At 42.0% G+C, this 18789-nt stretch overlaps 1 protein-coding gene across 4 annotated transcripts in view; it reads right to left on the bottom strand.

The window, feature by feature from the left end:
- UBE2F (ubiquitin conjugating enzyme E2 F (putative)) overlaps window positions 1-18789 on the bottom strand; it is an 82656-nt gene that overhangs the window by 31590 nt on the left and 32277 nt on the right. For all 4 annotated transcript variants that reach the window (XM_064515368.1, XM_064515370.1, XM_064515369.1 and 1 more), the window contains 2 exons: window positions 16899-16969; window positions 11119-11176 (listed from right to left, as the gene is read on the bottom strand). In XM_064515368.1, the coding sequence (XP_064371438.1) occupies window positions 11119-11176; window positions 16899-16969 (129 nt within the window). The remainder of the gene's footprint in view (window positions 1-11118; window positions 11177-16898; window positions 16970-18789) is intronic.

Here is an 18789-nt window from a genome sequence, read left to right as displayed (position 1 = left end):
GGGAGGAAAGCCAGACAAAAGCAGCTAATGAGCTTCCAATCAAACAAACTTCTTTGGAGATTTAAAGGGCATTTCTGATCTAAGAGAGTAACTAAATTAAAGCTCGCTGCTAAAGCACGTTAAAAACGCAAACAAGTTAACCTATTCAGGTCAATGAAAGGAGAAGCAGCCATCTATACAAACAGATGCCGAAGGCGACTTTTGAAAAACTGAAGTAGCAACTGCAATAAAACAAATGCCCTGCTTTGTAGAGCACAGTCTGGAAAAGGACTTTAAACCGCACCTGAAAACTCAGCTTACTGCAAGCGGGACCACTGCACAGCACGGCGTCTCTTGAGGGCAGCTCTCTCCTGCCCATGGACCAGCCTGACGTGGTTTTCCAGTCCCACCCGCCGCCTTCTGCCTTCTCTTACTAACAAGCACAGCTTCCTTCTCTGTTCATCCGAGCCTAGAAAATCAAGTGCTCTTCATCCCACCCAGACCCAAACGCGCCAGCTTGCCCTATCAGACTTTCTGCCTCCTTGATGCGCCTCTGCAAACATCTCCATTTTTTCCCTGTCAACTCAGTTGTTTGCAACCACTACTACGAAAAAACTTACCACTCGTTCATGATGTTGAAAAACATGTTTTCATACCAGAGATGGTATGTTTTTTTCTTAGCTTACTAACTAGGGATAATCAGCATTCCATAAAGACGACACAAAGAGAAAGAACAAAGAAATATCTTTAGTGTGCAGGCTGCTTCCCTGCTAAACAATTTTCTCCAAATAAAACGCTCTTTGTTAGCGTTTCCTCTCCTTGCCCGCTCATCTCAGATCACGCATAGAACATCGCTACAGTATCTGGCAAAAATCCCGTGGCAGGCGAAACACCATTTGCACCTGGAATAAGGTGATGCAGAGAACACCACGCTCAAGCAAGCAGGATGGCCATCTTCATGCTCACGTGCCTGGCATCCCCTAGCTCCTGCTTCCCACCCAAACGTAAGGACAGCGGGTTACTCGGAGGGCTGTGGGTAATGCAAATGGCATGAACTGCTCCAGAAGAGAAGAGAAGAGAAGAGAAGAACAATTTCTTCTGTGCTCAAATATACTGGTCGGAAGAAAACTGGAACAATTCTAGTTTGCTCCTCTCCCAAGCTAAGGCAGTCGTGAAGTGCCAAGTACGCAGGAGCGCCCATCTGAAACCTCTTTCTTTGGTCGCTGACTCCTGGACGTCTGTCCCCCAGGCTACTTCAGAGCAAGCAGAGAAACTCGGATAAACCGTTCCCAGGAGAACTCTGCAAGAGCTTCAGAACTAAATACACTGCGACGATCACGAACGCTAAAGCGAGAGCCCTCCGGAGACCAGGCAACCGAACAGATTAAAGTCAACACAAATTGCACATTCAGGAATCAACAGTTTTGGGAAAACAGGCATGGTTTAATCAGACTTACTGATGTCCTATACTGCTCTACCGAATCATTCTTTAAAAACGTGCTAGCAATAACAGCCATTGTATTAAACCCAAAGATTTAGCTTTGCCAGAAGCCACTACAGAGAGAAAGAGAAAATTTTGCAAATCTTTTACGAAGAAAAGGTTATTACAGGACATTGATTTGTATAACTATTTTCACTGGTCTTGGCACGAACAGAAGGGAAAATCAATCCTTACAAAACTGATAAAGCAGACTTATAAAATCAAAATACAACAAAATGTACTCCTGCAGAAAAACTTTCTAAAGCTTATTATAAGAAAAGTATAATATCGTTAGATCTACACAGAAGACCATTTTCAGTTTCTTATAACTTCCCTTTACCAAATACTGGGTCTGAAGGCTTTTGTCTGCTGCTTATTAATTTTTTTGAGGTGGAGAAGAAAAATAAAGCAATAGAAGCAGTAACAATGGACATTTTAACCACTTTTAAAAGCAAGGATATTGGAGAAAAAAAACCCAACATTTTGCACTGCACTTTTCTTTAGCTGACCTCCTTCACAGGCTTTAGAGAAGAAGACTCGAACCACTGAAAGGTACAGTCATCGTGGTAAAACTGTGCCTTCTGCAATAGCCACAGACACCCACGTGAACTGCAGCCATGAAGGACATTGAGAAAGAAGGTGGTCCGTAACAACTAAAACTCCTTCGCAATCTGGTTTTCGCTGCGTGCGCACAGGCCTTCCACAGTGCCCAGCGCCCATCGGTCACGCAGCTCCCTGCGGGGCCCCGGGCATCGGTCCAGCCCTGCACGGCAGGGGCAAAAGCGAGTCTCCGTGGGCAAACCGCTCTGCTCCAGGCCCTGAGACAGCCGGTGAGTCAGTGTTGTCCCGCCGAGCAGCAGTGCTATCTCGAAGCAAAACCCCCGCCTGGCCCCACTTTCTGTGTGTTGGCTCAGTTCACACTGCAGTTCTGGTGCGTGTGAAAAACTTTTGGATAAAACTAGACCAGAAGTTCCCTTTATTTATCTCCCTTTTCCAGCTGCTTCCCTAGAACCATCTTTTGCAATGCCAAACCCCCTGCAGCCTCCCAGAAAACGTAACAAGGTACAACGTGGGCCCTAAGGAAGCAACACCGCTTGCAATGCTGCGCTGCAAGAAGGTCCAAGCTTATCCAGCATCAGAAGCATCTGGTGGCAGTATCAAGCTACAGCTGATCTCACGATTGCTGTGAAGCACGAGAGGATCAGAGAACATCATCACACTAAATGAAGGAGGAAGCCCATACTCTCAGGTCTCTGGACAACTGCACTTCGGGGAGGTTTTGATCCCCTCACAGAGTACTTGGAACAAATCTTTAGGTGGGAGCACGCGACAAAGCTTGTTGCTCATTGGGATGTCCATGTCCTGGCATCATCATGCAGGAGAATCTGGAGAAGAGCATGCCCTGGGCATACCCCTCCTTGGATCCTGCAGAAAACTCCCCCAAGGACACATTCAGGGGCACCCTGTCAGCCTGCTCCTCGCCCCAGCTAGCATCAGCAAGCCCTGCACTGCTCCCGCTTTTGTCTCCCCAAGCACATCACGTTTCTGTATGTGGCTTCAGGGTGGGTAGGGAGCGAGAAAAGCTTTTGGCAGAATTAGGGTAGAAAGATCAGCAAGGCCATATATGCAGAAAGATATGTGCATTTATCCTTCTACCCTAATCCTACTGAAAGGTAGAACGGTTGCTGCTAGGGCTGTTGCACCTCTAAAAGCAATTCTACCTGGCCCCCGAACCAAAACAGAAAGCTTCTGAAAGACCCTCAGTGTGTCAGGGAACACCTGCCTATACGAGTCCCTCGTTCAGTCCCAGCTAACCCGCCAGCTGGGTACACAGTGTGCCACGACAGCAGAGCCCTGCTAGGCTTTTGCAATCCACCACCAGTCTCTTTTTCTCCTCCAACTGAGCAGGTTGGGGGTTGATGATGTGCACCACCCATGGCACCACTGCGGATCCTGCTCCCGTGGCACTGACAAGAACCACGTACAGGTTTGAAGGAGCTCTGCCTATGTGCAACGCAGAAGAGTTGGCAGCTGAGAGCAAGGCAGGTGGCCTCCAGCCAGGGGGACGAGAAGGGAAGGAGCTAAAGAAATGTGTCACATTAACAAATATACTATGGGCTCTAACAGGCCCTTGAGCCCATAGCCTGCAGCCTCACTACCCACAACGAGACAGATGCAGACCAGCCTTTATCGGAGCAGAAATTCCTGAGAGCTGTTTGCTTGGTTGGTCACAAACTCACAACTGTGACAGTCCTTTCAGGAAAGAAAGTATAGTCTAAACACCTGCACTGCCATCCTCCTGTTCAGCTGTAGGTGTTTCTGCCTGCCAGAAGCAGCAGCCTCTCCCTAAAGCTATCCACCTAGCATGTGTTTTATTTTGTTACTCATTTTGTGGAGGAGCAGGGGGAAAAAAGCAACGATGACGCTGGCAGCAGGAGATGCGCTACATGGTGCTAAGAGCCTTCATCACACGAGCATGCGGAGTTGGACCTTTAAAGGCACTTAGTCACCAAAAAGGATGAGCTGGGGGACCTCTGAGGGCAAGGAGCGATGTGAGGTGCATAGGGCATGGTCCTCCTCTGAGCAGGGTTCCAGCCAGCAGCCCACACATAAAACCTCCCGTGGGCACGGGTACAGAGAGACAAGGTCCCCCAGAAAGCTGTTCTGCAGGTCCTGCTCCTCAGAGGAAGGAAACCCCGGTGCCCGGGTGTCAGGCCATTCAGGGCATCCTCCTGGAACAGCCGTTGCAGCCCCAGGGTTAAGTCCACCCCTCTCCCCTTCCCAGCGCGGTGCTGAGCGCTGCTCCGAGGGGGGAGGCTTGGCGGGAGGCCCCGCAGTCCCACCTGCAAACAGCACAGGCAGAAATAAGGCCTGTGGAAGAAGTCTCAAGGGCAATGGTGCAGGGGGCATGGATGCACTACCAGCACCCGTGAGAAGAGAGGAAAAAAACCCAGCATGGTGCCTCTCCAAGGTGAGAACACAATGATTTGTGGGACAGATATCCTTTGGAAAGCTCCAAAACACAGGGACACTGGATTAAATATAACCTGGAATAAACCATATATAACAGAGATGGGCTTCAAGCTCCTAACCCCTTGCAACTGCTGGATTCCCTGCTAGTGCAGACACAGCTCATCATCTTCATCCTCCCTACTGGTTTCTGGGCAGTTTGGTGGAGGAAGTGGCCTGAAACCAGCATCAACCTGACTCAGCTCTTGTATGGCATCAAAGGCAGCACTTCAAAGTACACCACCTGGAAAAAAAACCCCAAAACCAACCAACCAAAAAAAAAAAAACCCCACACCAAAAAGCAATCACCTGCTTAACAGAGTATTCAAAACTTGCCTGCAGTATGGGAGTACCCACACATGGGTTAATTTGTTTCTCCTCACAGCTCAGTGGCTCTGTTCCCATCTGTACCAGGCACTGAAGGAGGTAGAGACCTCAACAGGGTTCCTCCCCCTCCTAAGGCTGCACATATGATTTTAAGTGCCTCATTTTGTAACCTTCACAGCTGTGACTGGGAGGTTCACAGAAACTGGATACAAGATCCATGTTAGATCAAGAATCTCCTCACTAAGCTCTGCTTGACTCTCCAGCATCTTCTCCTCCAGCACAGTAAGAGCCTTCACACTTCATGGCAACTGGGAAGCCTCTTACTTTTGATGAAGCACTTTCTCCTCCTTATTTTGCCAGAACAGAGGGGATAAACATATTCCACCTAGGAAGACAGCTTTTACAAGCACATGCTTTAACTCTTCTACATACAGGGTAAGTGGGAAGACCCATTACAAAATGGCATTTGAGTTACTGGAGAGCAGAATACAAGTCAGTATCGATCCTGTTACTATTGCAACGAGCACCGTTCCCATGAGGCTGCCTGAGATGGAAACAGTGCTGGCAGCAAGAATTAACAGAATTGCAGGAAATACAGAGGCTTACCCTTTCTCTCTTCCTCTTGAAGGCAGTGACAGTTATTGTCTGTATAAAATACTCCTCTACACTAATCACATACAATTGTGACAGCAGACCACCTATTTTCATCAAGACAATGAAAAGTATTCTGCTTATACTAAAGCTTTTGAAATTCAGGCTTTTGCTTAAACACTGAAGTGAAAGATAACTGCAAAAATGAAGTTGAGACCCTCTGATTTATTTGTCCAAGCAATTAGTTTGACAGCTGCATGATTTCAAATAACAATTTTACTGCCTGAAGACAACAGCAGAACTCATGCAACAAACAGCATATCTTCCCATTTAGTATTAAATGTTAATTGCATAACTAAGCTTCTTACAGATAAAGTTCAAATAGCAATCAGTTTATAGTAAATGATTAACTCCTTTTAGATTAGATTATCTAGTAATGCAAGCAGATATTTCTCAACCTGCTACCTGGAGTTATGGGAAAGGAATTCCTGAAAAAATATCATTAGTTTCCTACAGGTGGGTCTAAAAAACTAGCTGCACATCTGGAGTTTAAGAGACTCTTGATGATGCCCATACCTGCTCTAATCTCTCCTGCTGGCAGTAAGAGGAACATGACAAAAAATGAGCTCTTTAAAATATCGTAAGGAAGAACCAAAATGCATGTACATCTAACCAGTAAATGAAGTCCTAGAGAAAGCAGTTACTCCAACTATATGCAACCCACTGTGGCCCCATCAGAACAGGCTTACAAAAGTGACCAAATATTCCTTGTCAACATTCACCATTTTTTTTAAATACTGTTTTTAATGTTACTCCATTCAGCCCTCCAGGGCTAGAGTTGCACAGACATGCTTTGATTACTTTTACAGTTCATTAATCAGGCACTGACAAATTTCCAGCTGTAGTTTGTTACAGATGATTGCAGAAGAAACAGCTTGACTTCTGGAACCAATTAGGCAATCACAAAACAGATCCATTTCTTTATTTTTTAAAAACCAATCACCTGGGATAATGTTACAGCTAAGTCACAACAACCATTTGAGAAAAAGCTGGTGAATGGTAGGGAGACCTATCTTATGCAGGCAGACAATATTCATTGTGAAGAAGGTGCAAGGAAGCAGATGTTGAGGAATAACAGGAGCTACTGAAGAACTTTTGAGTTCTAAATTGGAACTATTGAGGAAAAAACAGGGTATCAGAGCAGTAGCAGTGGTTTTATTTCTTATAGGTACTTAAAAAGCTGGTATGATTCTCTGAGATTCTGCATCTTCAGTGAAATGAAAACCTGAGAACAGCATGGAATTAAAACCACCTATTTGCTCTCCACCTGGAAGACTTCAGTTTTGACCATGAGACCTAAAAGCAGGAGAAAAGCAAGCTATTCAGGCAGTCTGCGCAAACACCTAAAATAACATCAGCAGTCCTCAGCTTATGATTGCTCTGATTTAGAGAGCAAAGTAGTATGCAATAAGATGATGCAGAAGAAAAAAGGAAAGGAGACAAAAAGTAAATGAACTCTCACTGCTTACTTAGAACTAGCTGTAACGAAGTGCACAATCACACTAAAAGATCAGTTAAAGTATTTCATCAGTTTTTACACAATGCACAGTTTGTGGAGCCATCTGCTACAGGGTATTATCTAAGAATTCAGGATTCAGGAGTGTTTCTATGGTTAAAGAAAACATTCACAATTATATCAACTGTGATAAAAGAGTGTGTGTGTATGTATATGTATATATTCTTTTAAAACATTAACCAATCTTTTTCAGGGTTAAAACCCAACTTTCCGTATAAGCAGATTAAAAAAAAAAAAAATCTATTACAGTAATTGAGAGAGAGCATGTTCTTCAGCATCTAGTAGTGGTTCACAGGCTGCATTTCACAGTGGTCCATGGAAAACACTAACAGATAAGAGGGAGTAAATTGTAAGAAGAGGTAATGCTCAACATTTAGTAATGCAAAGAATTCAATCATGGATGAGAAGACATTGAGTGCAATAAAACACTAGAAAACTGAACTCAGTGCCTTTTTTTTTTTTTTTTTAAGAATTCTCTATGCTGTCAAAACACATTTTATCAGAGGAGAACTTTTATAGAGCTTCTAGGAAAAGCTTAAGCTTTCTTAAAAAAGGTATAATTTAAATGCCTCTGCAAGTTGCTATCCATTTTATAGTAAAGCAAATGTTAAAAATGTCATAGCAGTTTGTTTTGAAGGATTTTCATTTAAGATCTCTGCTGCCACCGCAAGGATACAGAAGATGAGGCATGATCTTGGCTGTTGCTTCTAAAACTTCAGCTTTCTAAAAGATTAAGTACTTAACATACAAATGCATACAATGGCAGAAAACCTACAGTAAAGCTGATTTGTGTGTTTTTTTTTTTAATCTATTTGAACAGTTTTATTAATGCACTCAGGATGGCTATGTTGGTAAGGACTACCAATTTTTGTCATGGACATCCAACACACCACCATTCTCAAATGAAATATTCTACTGATATTTAAGAGTGTTTTACTGGACAAATTTGGTACTGCTCCTCCACAAAACCAGGCTATGTTCCTATTATCAGTCAGTGAGTGCAATGTAAAACACTGACTTTAAAGTTCATCATTGGACAAGACTGGACATCAGCCATAGTGCTACTGTGCAAGTCCACACCTTCGCCAACTTGTGGAAGGGACCTTCTCCAAACCCTAGCATTAAGCATTTGAAACAAAATTCGGCCAAGTTGGATTGGTGGGTGCAAAGTGGAGAGTTAAGAGAAGTGTAATTTGTATTGCATGGGTCTAGTTTCCTATAGCTTACCCTTACACACTGTAATTCTATGGTACACAGTTAATACCAATTACAGAATATGATTAACAAACGCTGACAAATAGCTTGACTGTGCGGCTTTACTGTAGATAAGCCAGCACACTTCCATATGTTCCAGCTCAAAATTACACGCAGCCGGGAGTCGAAGCACTTGGACACCAACCAACCTTCCACAAAACCCGTACGCAGGCATGCATGAAGTTTTACGGATGACATTCGGCTGAAGAACAGAAATAGGGTCTGGTCCAGAGACTGTCAGGAATTCGGCTCCAACAGAGACCCACCCTCCCAATTTTTATTAATACTTATTTCAAAGAGCGCATTTGGAATGAGGGATCAGATCTACAAAGCACAGACTCCCTGCAGAAGATATTTCGTTGCTAGCTGCTTACATCTTGTATCCAAAGCAAAAACATTGTTCTGGGAATAGTGCTTGTAGCTTTTCAACATCCCCAACGGCTATTTCTGCCCACTTTTTTAGAGCCACTTTTGTACTGGAGGATCAGTGTATTTACTACATTCCTACAAAGACTCAGCTTCGAAATCAGGACCAAAAAGCCATCCTCCTTTTTGGTTATGACATGCCAAACTCAAAAGTGACAACATGACAAGTCAGAAAACACTCACTGAAACTGCATATTTAAAATAGACTCTCTGGAAAAAAGAAAAGAATGTAAAGTTTTTTTATGCTATAAAATGTGATCTAGCAATTGTGCTGCTTCTATGTCCACGGGGAGCAACAAAACCTGAGGAGGATGTTGGGTGGGCCTGTTTTATTTTAAATTAAGTTAGTATTTCTTATTCTAGTCTCTTGCTAAATGTTTTATTTCAACGCTTACAGTCAAAATATTCTTCTTTTCTTGCCTTAACTTATAAAAAGGTAAAAAAAAACCCTGAACTGGTTCCAAAAATTCAATAATTTGACTGTCCTGACAGGTGAGATTTGAGGATGCTTGCTCTACGAAACGAATCACGCACAATTAGTAGTCTGATGCAAGACTAAAAGGGAACAGAAGACTAATACACATCTTCCATCAAAGAGGACAGAAAGCTAAGTACATATACTGTCAACAGTTTTTCCACTCAAACTCTCCCATCTTGTCTGAACAGCCCACGAGACTCAAACGCCTTAGAGGCACAATAAACTTAACCCAAGAGTCAAGGATTTGGGAAATTATCGTATAAATGGCCCATTTACAGAATATGCAGCACCTTTCAGTAGCTCCAACACTACAAGCTTGTTAATTCAGATGCCTTTGATCACAACTGATAACTCGATTTGGTTTGCCACAACCCTGGCAAACTGGAAAAAAAATTCAAGCTTAAACTGCAACACAGAGCTCTAGCTGGACATTTAGACATCTGAGCTGGCTGCCCATTAAATGGGACAGAAAACACACAGGCATCATCTAAAGTTTCTTTACAGTGCTAACATGCAGTGATATTTTAATCTCCATGAGAAAGACATCATGAACAGGACTAGCATAGCAGATAAAAATATATGTGCATCCTTTTCAAGTCGTGATATCAGTGTACCAGTTTTCTAAACGTTGACGCTTAAGCATTTATATATCAACATTTTGGTGGAATGAAATACAGGCACAGAAACAGAACCAGTTAGCTTAATTACTAAGGCAGTTGCCTTGATTTAAGCCAACATGAAAACTGAACAATACAAGGGGGAAAAACCAAAACAAAACACACACCTCCAAAAAAATCCCATACCAAATACTAACTGAATAGAAAACAGGATTTATTCTGTCATCCACCTACTTCACTTTCCAGAAAAATCAGGCAGATTATGAAGAGATTTTATAGATAAACAAGCAGAAGTCAAAGATCTCATTCATGCTTCCAAAAAGGAAACGAAGTATTTGGTAAAATTTGTGCTCAATTTGCTTTTGAAAAGAATCCAACATCTGACACGTATAACTTACATACCTAGCTCGTGGTCTTTAAGAGCCAATTCAGGCAGGGCATCCTGGTAAAGGCAAAGAGGGACTCTCGCCCAATGCAACGTAATAATACAAGAAAAGCAGACTGTTTTCTATAGGAAGCCAAGGGCAGTCACAGAGCTGAAACACTCTTCCTTTGCAACCATCTCTGTAAGAGTATTTCATACAAGAACTGTGACTCTGAATTTGCTAACGTTGCCCAACTGTCTTAGGACTGACTTCTAAAGTCATTCTGCAATTACAGTGCCAGACCTGCCACTGACTTCAAAAGGGCCAAAATTTCACTTACATTTTAGTGACTTGGGCAAAATGACATTCAAGGCAAGCTTGAAGGGCAGAGGCACTTAGTTCTCTATTGGACTTGCTAAACCAGCCACGAGGGCCCTGCTTGCCCTGTTGTGCTGCTCACGACTGCAAGCAGTGGGGATGAAGGAGGTTTCAAGACAGTGCCATCCCTGCACCCTAGCTCTATGCTCCATGCGGTGTTTCTCCCAAATGCATCCTGCCCTTTTACTTCTCTAAGCTCCTTTACTCCAAAAAAAGTGATGGACGGCCTATTGCCAGCAACGTTAATTCAACTGAAGTTACAAGGGTCATGGATTAGTGTTTGTCCTGCTCACATCACGCTCTGTTTTTTGTCATCTGGGCAAAAAGCTTAACATTAAAGCAGACCACCCTTACTGACTGTAGCTCTCCAGGGTCACGTACAGTCTCAGCACTCTACATAACCTCTGATCAGTCAAAGCAGTATTTTGCAGCTACACTCAAACTAGCAAACTGTTTTATAATCAGTTAACGTTGCACTTGTCACTAATACTGCCACCAACACTGGGTGAAAGACACCGTTGAAAGACAAAAACCCAATTGTTTCTAATGCAGTTTGCTTCATCTGTCTCTTTGCAAGTCCATAAAATATTTTAAAAGATATATCTAGTTTGATGTACATATCTAAAAGGAAATGGTACCTTTAATGTTCTAGTTGGAGCCCAGCCAGTGCCATCAATTGAATGTTCTCTCAATAAACTGGAAAAAAGACACACATATTATACAGTGCAACTTCTAGTTAAATTTTGTCAGAAAACTTCTCAGAAAACAAAAAAGTTAAGAACTTATTGCAATGTAACAAATACAGACCACTTGCACTATATCTTGTACTGAGAGATTAAAAAAATGCCCAGAGAAATTGGTACACCATCCTAGAACTATATTCTTCACACAGCATCATTATGGATCTGGATCTGAGCTCAGCTTTGTCAAAAAACAAATTACTTTGATAAAGTGCAACAAGTGTGGCCACAGTCCTCATGACACAGCCCCAATACCGAGCTTTGCTTTTCACACAGACACACATGCACTCCAGTTTAGGACATATTCCTTGCCGGTGAAGAGAGAGGCCTTGCAGAATATGCTGCATCCCACCACCTTAGGTATCTTTCAATTAAAAAATACACCCATTTTTGCATGCAGAATATTTTAAGCCTTACAGACAAGCTCAACACTATATATCCCCAACTGGAAACCAAGAAGTCAGTACAAATATTAAAGCATAGATGAAGAGTATACACCAGATAAAACAGACTGCTTGAAGGAGGAAAGGGTTTCTTATAAGCTGTAAATACATGCTCCTGAATTTAAGTATAAACAATTAAGATATGGACTTTCCTATATACCTACACACTGTATACTCTGATGCATACTAAGTCCAGCAAAACAGTTAACCCATTTACATGCTGAAAAACAGGAAAAAAATTGAATTGTATTCAGTTTTAGTCATTCCTGGGCCTTAAAGATCAAAACATTAACAGTTATGAAAACTAAGCTTACTGGAGACCAGAGCATAATTGAGAAATGAGCAGAAGTCTCACTTGCATTTATGCAAACAAAAGTAATAATCAGAATGAAAAATAGTATGAAAACTCCTTTAAACATCATTTCACAAACTTGCCTTCCTCTGTTAGGAGGTTATCTAAAACACAAAACACACAGCAAAGTAGCAAAGCACCCAAACGTATCAACAAGAGCAGCTTCTACAACTGAAATGACAGCGTTAACGTAAAATTGTCTTAAATTACTAGCTTTTGCCAGCTTTCAGGATGACACATTAATTGTTTTTTAAGCTACAAATGATGACTGAGCCATATCTATCCAAACAATTATTTATTGAATATGTAAGGCTTTTAAGTTCATGGACAAATGGTGATTAGGATTACCCCATATTGTCTGCACAGAGGGTAGGAAGTTAACCTGTAAAGTGTATTTTCTTCAAAACACATTAGCAATAATACCGGGCAAGATAAACCCATCTGAACTGTGCTGCCCATTTCTGTGCTTTTAAAAAGATAAAATATGCAACTACCACTAGAGCAGCCCAAAACCAATTTCAGGAACATTAAAAACAGCATATTGTGACTATGGTTTTTGTTCATAGCATGAAATAAAATCAAGAATGATGTGGAACAGGCAAGAGCCAGGATTTTGAGTTTTTAAGCAAATAATGGATGATAATTTTAACTTCATTTCAGTACGTCTCCTTCTCAAAAGATGTTGCTACATGAGCTACCAGTACTTCCCTTGGCCTGTTCATACAGTTCACTGTGCACATAACAGCCAGGAATAAGTTAACACAGACAAAAAAAACCCATAAAAATATCCACTGATAGAGCTCAAAGTGCCTGAGCGTATCAGCTAAGCCTCATTAACACCCTTCAAGCTGCCCAAAGGCTCAGAGCTCTCTCTAGGCAAATCTCCAGCTAGGGAAGACTGGCAGCCACGACCCGAGACACTCGCATGCCCCTCAGACAGCTCCGGCAACCAAGCACTGAAGACAGATAAGCGTCCCTTTTTCTACTATTACTGCTTTACTGATATAATTCATTTCCAGGCAGCAGCATCTTTCTCCCTTCAGATGGGAACGATCATTACGCCCCTTAGCAACACCTTTTCCCCATGCAGGGCGTCTAGAGAAAGAGCATCTCGCCTTCTCCCCGGGAATGACCCGGCTGCACCGGCCAGGCTGTCTGCAGGCCGCAGCGGTGATCTGCTCTCAGAGCACCCTAAGAACAAACAGCAGAGCTGCTTCATCCCAAGTGAGCAGAAATAAGCAAAATACATCATGAATTAGTTAGAGGATGAATTAGCATATTTGCTCAAAGACCTGTCCTCCCGGGATGTGCTGCTGTAGAGGAGCTGAGCTACGGGGAAGTTCTCAAATGGCACAAACTGCAGAGGTTTTTCTCCCCCACTTAATGCTTCAAGAGGCTTCCTTTGACGAGCTTCCAGATACACCACAAAAGCCATCTGTTCTACAAGGGTTTTCAAGATACCTGATGGACAGGAAAACCTGTTTACTTGCAGTGACTGTTCTAAAATTGCCAAGACTTTGCTGTACCATACAAGTGTGCCAGGAACCTTATCTAGTATTTGGATTAAACAAACATTCAGAAACTTCCCTCGTGATGCTTTAGACTGATTTTGCATCCACACAGAGATGGGTAAGCCAATTCTGCAACTCTGTGGATTGCTGAAGCTAGCGAGTAAATGCTTCGCTGCAGAAGAAGTGACAGGGCCAACAGGAGGATAAACTGCTGTTTGTAAATACCATAGCACTTATCAGGCAGGTAACTTGACAAAAAACCGGGGCAGGACATTTAAAGAATATTTCTGTTTGCTTTAAGTGAGGAACTGACACAAGCCAAACGCATCCTCAGTTGAAGAATGACTGGAACCGACAACCACACCTTCAACATCCACCGTTTACATGCCTAAAGAGACCTCACAAGAATGTGATTTCAAATCATTGCATCTCAGTTCCTATGGGAAGATGGCGAAATTGCTGTTTCTGGATGTATAGCAACCAAAACAGCCACTGATATGACCAGCCAGTTGTTCAGCCATTAGTTTCCAGTTATTCTGTGACTTAATTCCTGAATAAGGAAAATTTCTTCAAAACCTTTTCTCCTTTAAATACATCCTAAAGAGACCTTTCAAAAACACTTACTGAAGTGGGAACTGCACGGCTCTGACAAGTTTAAAACTTTCTGAAACTCAAGTTGACACGCTTTACAGCTTAAGTGACTAAACAAGTTACTGTAAGAGGGAGATCGGTCCCAGAGAAAATCCACTTTAAGGATCTCAGATGAACACATTTATCAACATAAAACGTCCGTTCCAACAAAACACTTGTCTTCCTTTTGCCAGTAGAAAGTATCATTGAAGGTAAGTTTGAGTTAAGAGGCTGTAAATCCACTTCAGAGCCCCTCCACTGGCAGGGACACTTTCTAGGGCTTCTTCTCTTCCTCCAGCTGCTCACCTCCCTGTTCAGCCTTCTCTCTCTCCCCACCTTCCTGATCTGGCAGTGCCAATGCAGCGTAACAACGCTATTCTAAAAGCTTACACAGATGAAATCAAATCAATAAGAAAAAGAAACATCAGGGACACATGTAACAGATTTTCAAGAAAGTAGTCACCTGGAATATGTACTAAGTTTATCTGTTCTAGGTACCTTGATGTTTTTCACCCACATCTGCACGCAACGGAGACAATACCCACTAGTAGGGTCCAGGTCCAATCTGAGTAACTGCAAGCCATGGAACACAAACAAAGCTTCTCCTACCCAAAACAATTATATTTGATGCAAGATTAATCACTTGCTATGTTTTAATTCCGGGATGATTATGTACGCAAACTGATACGATACCATAAAGGTATGTTTAACAAAAGAAAGTTGGAAAAATACTGATCAGGATTTTTTTCTGCTTTAAAAAAAGTTGAAGCTATTTTGATATAAAGACTCTTCTAGAAGTTGATTGCAGACACTATATATAGACAGCATTCTCCATTATAATAGGCACAAAGCAATCTAGGTTATTTTAGTTTTTCCATCTAAATTGTTATATACTTTAAACCTTTAATATGTTAAAGTATCTGACACTCAAATAAAGCTGAGGTTTCAGAACAGAGTCTGAAGAAATGCCTTCACTTCATAAAGCAGAATTATTATGTTTAAACACTAAGTTCATCTGTCAGAATTAAAACCATTTTAAGATTAGAAACACAAAGATCCTCAGGAACGTGAGGAAGCTTCATTTAGCTTCTGAAGATGTAGCACTGTAGTCAGAGCTTAAACTTTTACCTCCGTTTTGGTGTCTAGTATTTCTGGTTGACTGGTTTCAAACAGCTCCCTTATTCAGTCCTTTACTTAGGCTTTTTGACTCAAAGCAGCCAAGCTGTCTCCATTTACTAAGCCACAAGGACTTTGGTGGAATTTAAACTGTAAAAAAGTGATCCTTAAATCACTGTCCCTATTGTCAAATGAAAAGGTTCAACTGTGTAAAAATGCAATAGTTTTAGGAGGCACTCTGAAACAGTGCAGGCTTGGATTGAGAGCAAATTTGCTAAGAGTAGCAATACATGTCTGCTGAAACACCCTTCCCGTATCGCCAGCATGCAAATCTCAATAATAGTGGACAACCACATTCTTTTAGAAAGCGTTAGCTAGGTAGTCTCAGAAGTCTTGGGTTTTGTAAGCTTTCCCACAGCTTAAAATCTTCAAATCCTCAAAGTCAGGTTAAATCTACAGACAGCAGCCCTTGCCGACTTTGCTCCTGCTGCAGTCTGACAGCTACAGCACATCGCATAGGTACCACAGCCTGCCTAGTCTGGTTTCTGTTATACTTCGATTATTAGCTGCTCAGAGGGATGGACAAGATTACTACAGGTAAAAGGGCTGATAACAGCTTTGTACCTGTTATCGGCTGATGAGCCTAACGTGACCTATAAGGTGTGACAGACTCTGGTATGAAAACTCCTTTTTTTTCCCCATCATAACCCTGGGCACAACACTAAAATGATTTTTTTCACCTAGAGGAAAAGAACAGCCAAGAAAAAGTTGTTTTTAAGAAAACACTGATCTGCTACACATGGTGGCAACTCTTCTGGCTTTTCAGAAGAGTTTTCCAGCTTGCTATTTTCACTGCTTATGCTTCATTTAGTTTTTCTTTTATGTCCCATCAACTTGAAAAAGTGACAGCTAGGCTTTTCACTTCTGTTTATGTTTAGTTTCTGGCCAATTTCACCATCAGGTACTCATGATGAAATGCTCAAATTACAAAGTTTCAAAAACTGATTTTAAAGAAGAAACATTTACTATCAAGCAAAAGAGCGCAGCAACATAAATCTGTTACTTCAGTAAAAGTGAGCTTTTGGGCTTCATATTTTATCTTAAGCACACCCCCCCCTTTAAAGGAAAGTATCCACTTCATATGTTTTGTTATAACCAGCACATGTGTTTCATAGCAGATATTAAGTGCGAAAATAAACAAATGGCAAATATAAAGTGGTTACCGTCAAAGTTCAAGGCATTTTTTTCCCCCTTAGGAAAGGTAAATGGTTTCCAAGTACTTAACACATTTAAGCATTAAACAAGTAAAGCTTTAAGGCCTCTCACTGAGGATTATTCACCTACGGGAAAACAAAGAAAGACTAAGTTTGGCCTGGATTGGAGTTTATGCTTTCAGCCTAGATAAAATAAAATGTTGTATCTAAAATTAAAGAACAGGGTTCTATATAGTCTCTAACACATAGCAGGCACAGTGCTCTCAGCGGATTGCCTGGGTCCCCAAGGGTCACGGACCCATTCGATTTGCACAAGCTGTTGAGACACTAAATAACGCTGACATGAAAATTATATGCAGTGTTTTATCACACACAAACACCTCTAAAGTGAAAAATAGAAAGCTGTTGCTACCTTAAGCAGATTTCTCCCGTCTCTGTAATGTTCGGGTGCCAGATTCTTGTCAAGCATTTTACCTTTGGAGGCTGCCAGGATAGAAAACAAGTTACAGTGTTATCCTTTAAAATAAAAGCAAATCACTGGTACAAGTTACAGAACTGAAAACCAAACAGGTTTGACAGTCACAGCCTAGGCTGGTACGTTAAAGAGTTTGATAATACAACTTATGAGGAGCCCCAGCCTTCCCTGCCCTTGCAGCTCCTCTCAACTCTTCACAAAAGCTGGGCTCGTATTCAGCTGCTGCTCAGAAAAAAAGCAATTTTGAAGAAAGCCAGATCACTGACACAGCTCCCATTTGCTCTCCTGTCTCCTTCAGCGGGAAAAAAGCTCTGCATGTTATTCAGTTTCTTAACATTTAATCAGCAAGACAACAATTTAAATCATAACACAGCTACATGGTTTTTTTTTCCCCCCCCAGGGCTTATTCAAGTTTTGGGTGTTTGCTAAAAACAGCAGAGGAGCTATCGGTAAGGACTACATCAAAAGAACAGTTTCTTTTAAATAAAGACCCTCCTAAGCGCTCGGAGAAGTATCAAGAACATCAGTCGCACCCAGACTTAACACACGAGTGTAAAAACCAGACTTATTTTAAGGCAAGGTCGCCGGAATTCTGAATTCCATCGCAGGCTTTGACCTACAGGTTCTTAAAAATACACTCATTTGCTCCGGTTTTGTGAAGTAAATAAAGAACGGGCCATTAAAATCCCAGTAGCTTAGCAACCGCACATTATGCCATCTCTGCTCTTCAAGCTACAATTTGCAGCTTTCAATCAAGCAGCTGATTTCTTAGAGCAGGTATGGCGGTATACACCGACACAGGCCAGCACCTCCCCGACTCCGATTCAATCACACATTACAGTCACAGAGCTTCTCTTCTCCATCGCATCCCATGAAATCTTCGGGCAGGACAGAATACATCTCCACCAGCTTTATCTGCACAGCAGCCCAACGTGTTTGGTCTCACGGCTTTGTCCTCAAATTGCCAGGATCTTAGCACAATATTTAAATGCATGTTCCAAATTCAGCCCAGCTCCCCGGAGACAAGAGGAGCAAATATCTGTGGTATTAAGCTACCGCTAATGTACCTGTATGGCAGTGAGTGTGAAATAATAAAGAAACAGCTATCACTGCAACACACCCAAAATTCGTAACTCAGACCTTCACTTTTGTCCACACGCATGAAGACTGTCGAATGACTGCTCAAACCTTAGTCATCATGGGACACCGACTGCCCAAGGGCTGGGCCACACCGCTAGCAAAAATTAAGGGGCATGTAGCCAACAGTAACAAACTTTTTTTTAATCTGCGAAATCCTTCGAAGTCCCGAAACAGCCCAAACTCCCAAGAGTTACACCTTCGTGCTGTTTTGAAAGACGTCTAGCTCTCAAAAACCAGCGAAAGCAGCGGTATTTTTTCCATGCCTGGAGCTCAAGACAAAGAGAATTTCTAATGTACGTGCCTTCAGACAGGGGAGGCAGCGATGAGCAGAGAAAGGGCAGCTTCTTTTGCACGAACTAAATCTTTTCAAAACCCACCCAAATCCTCCAAAGTCATTTTTACAAGGCTAAACAGAAAGAGTCTTTGAAACAAGTAACTTGTTTCTCACTTTTTAGTAATGCGGAAACAAAAGAATTCATTTATCCTCTTCATCAAAACCCAAAGTGTTTCTCATCTTCAGGATTCAGGAAAGAAAAAAATCACTCCTGGCTGCAAAACAAAAGTTCTCCCTCTCCGACAGCTGAAATGCTGTCAGAAATTTCATCTTCAGATGAGACTTCCCCTTCTCAGGCTCTAAGCCACCTTTGAGTCTTCCTTGACACCAAACCCACACAAGATTTCCTTGAAG

Source organism: Dromaius novaehollandiae, chromosome 7, assembly GCF_036370855.1.
Source record: "Dromaius novaehollandiae isolate bDroNov1 chromosome 7, bDroNov1.hap1, whole genome shotgun sequence".
Lineage (NCBI taxonomy): Eukaryota > Metazoa > Chordata > Aves > Casuariiformes > Dromaiidae > Dromaius > Dromaius novaehollandiae.
The sequence above is the reverse complement of the archived record's forward strand: the minus strand, read 5'-3'. Positions and strand labels throughout refer to the sequence as shown.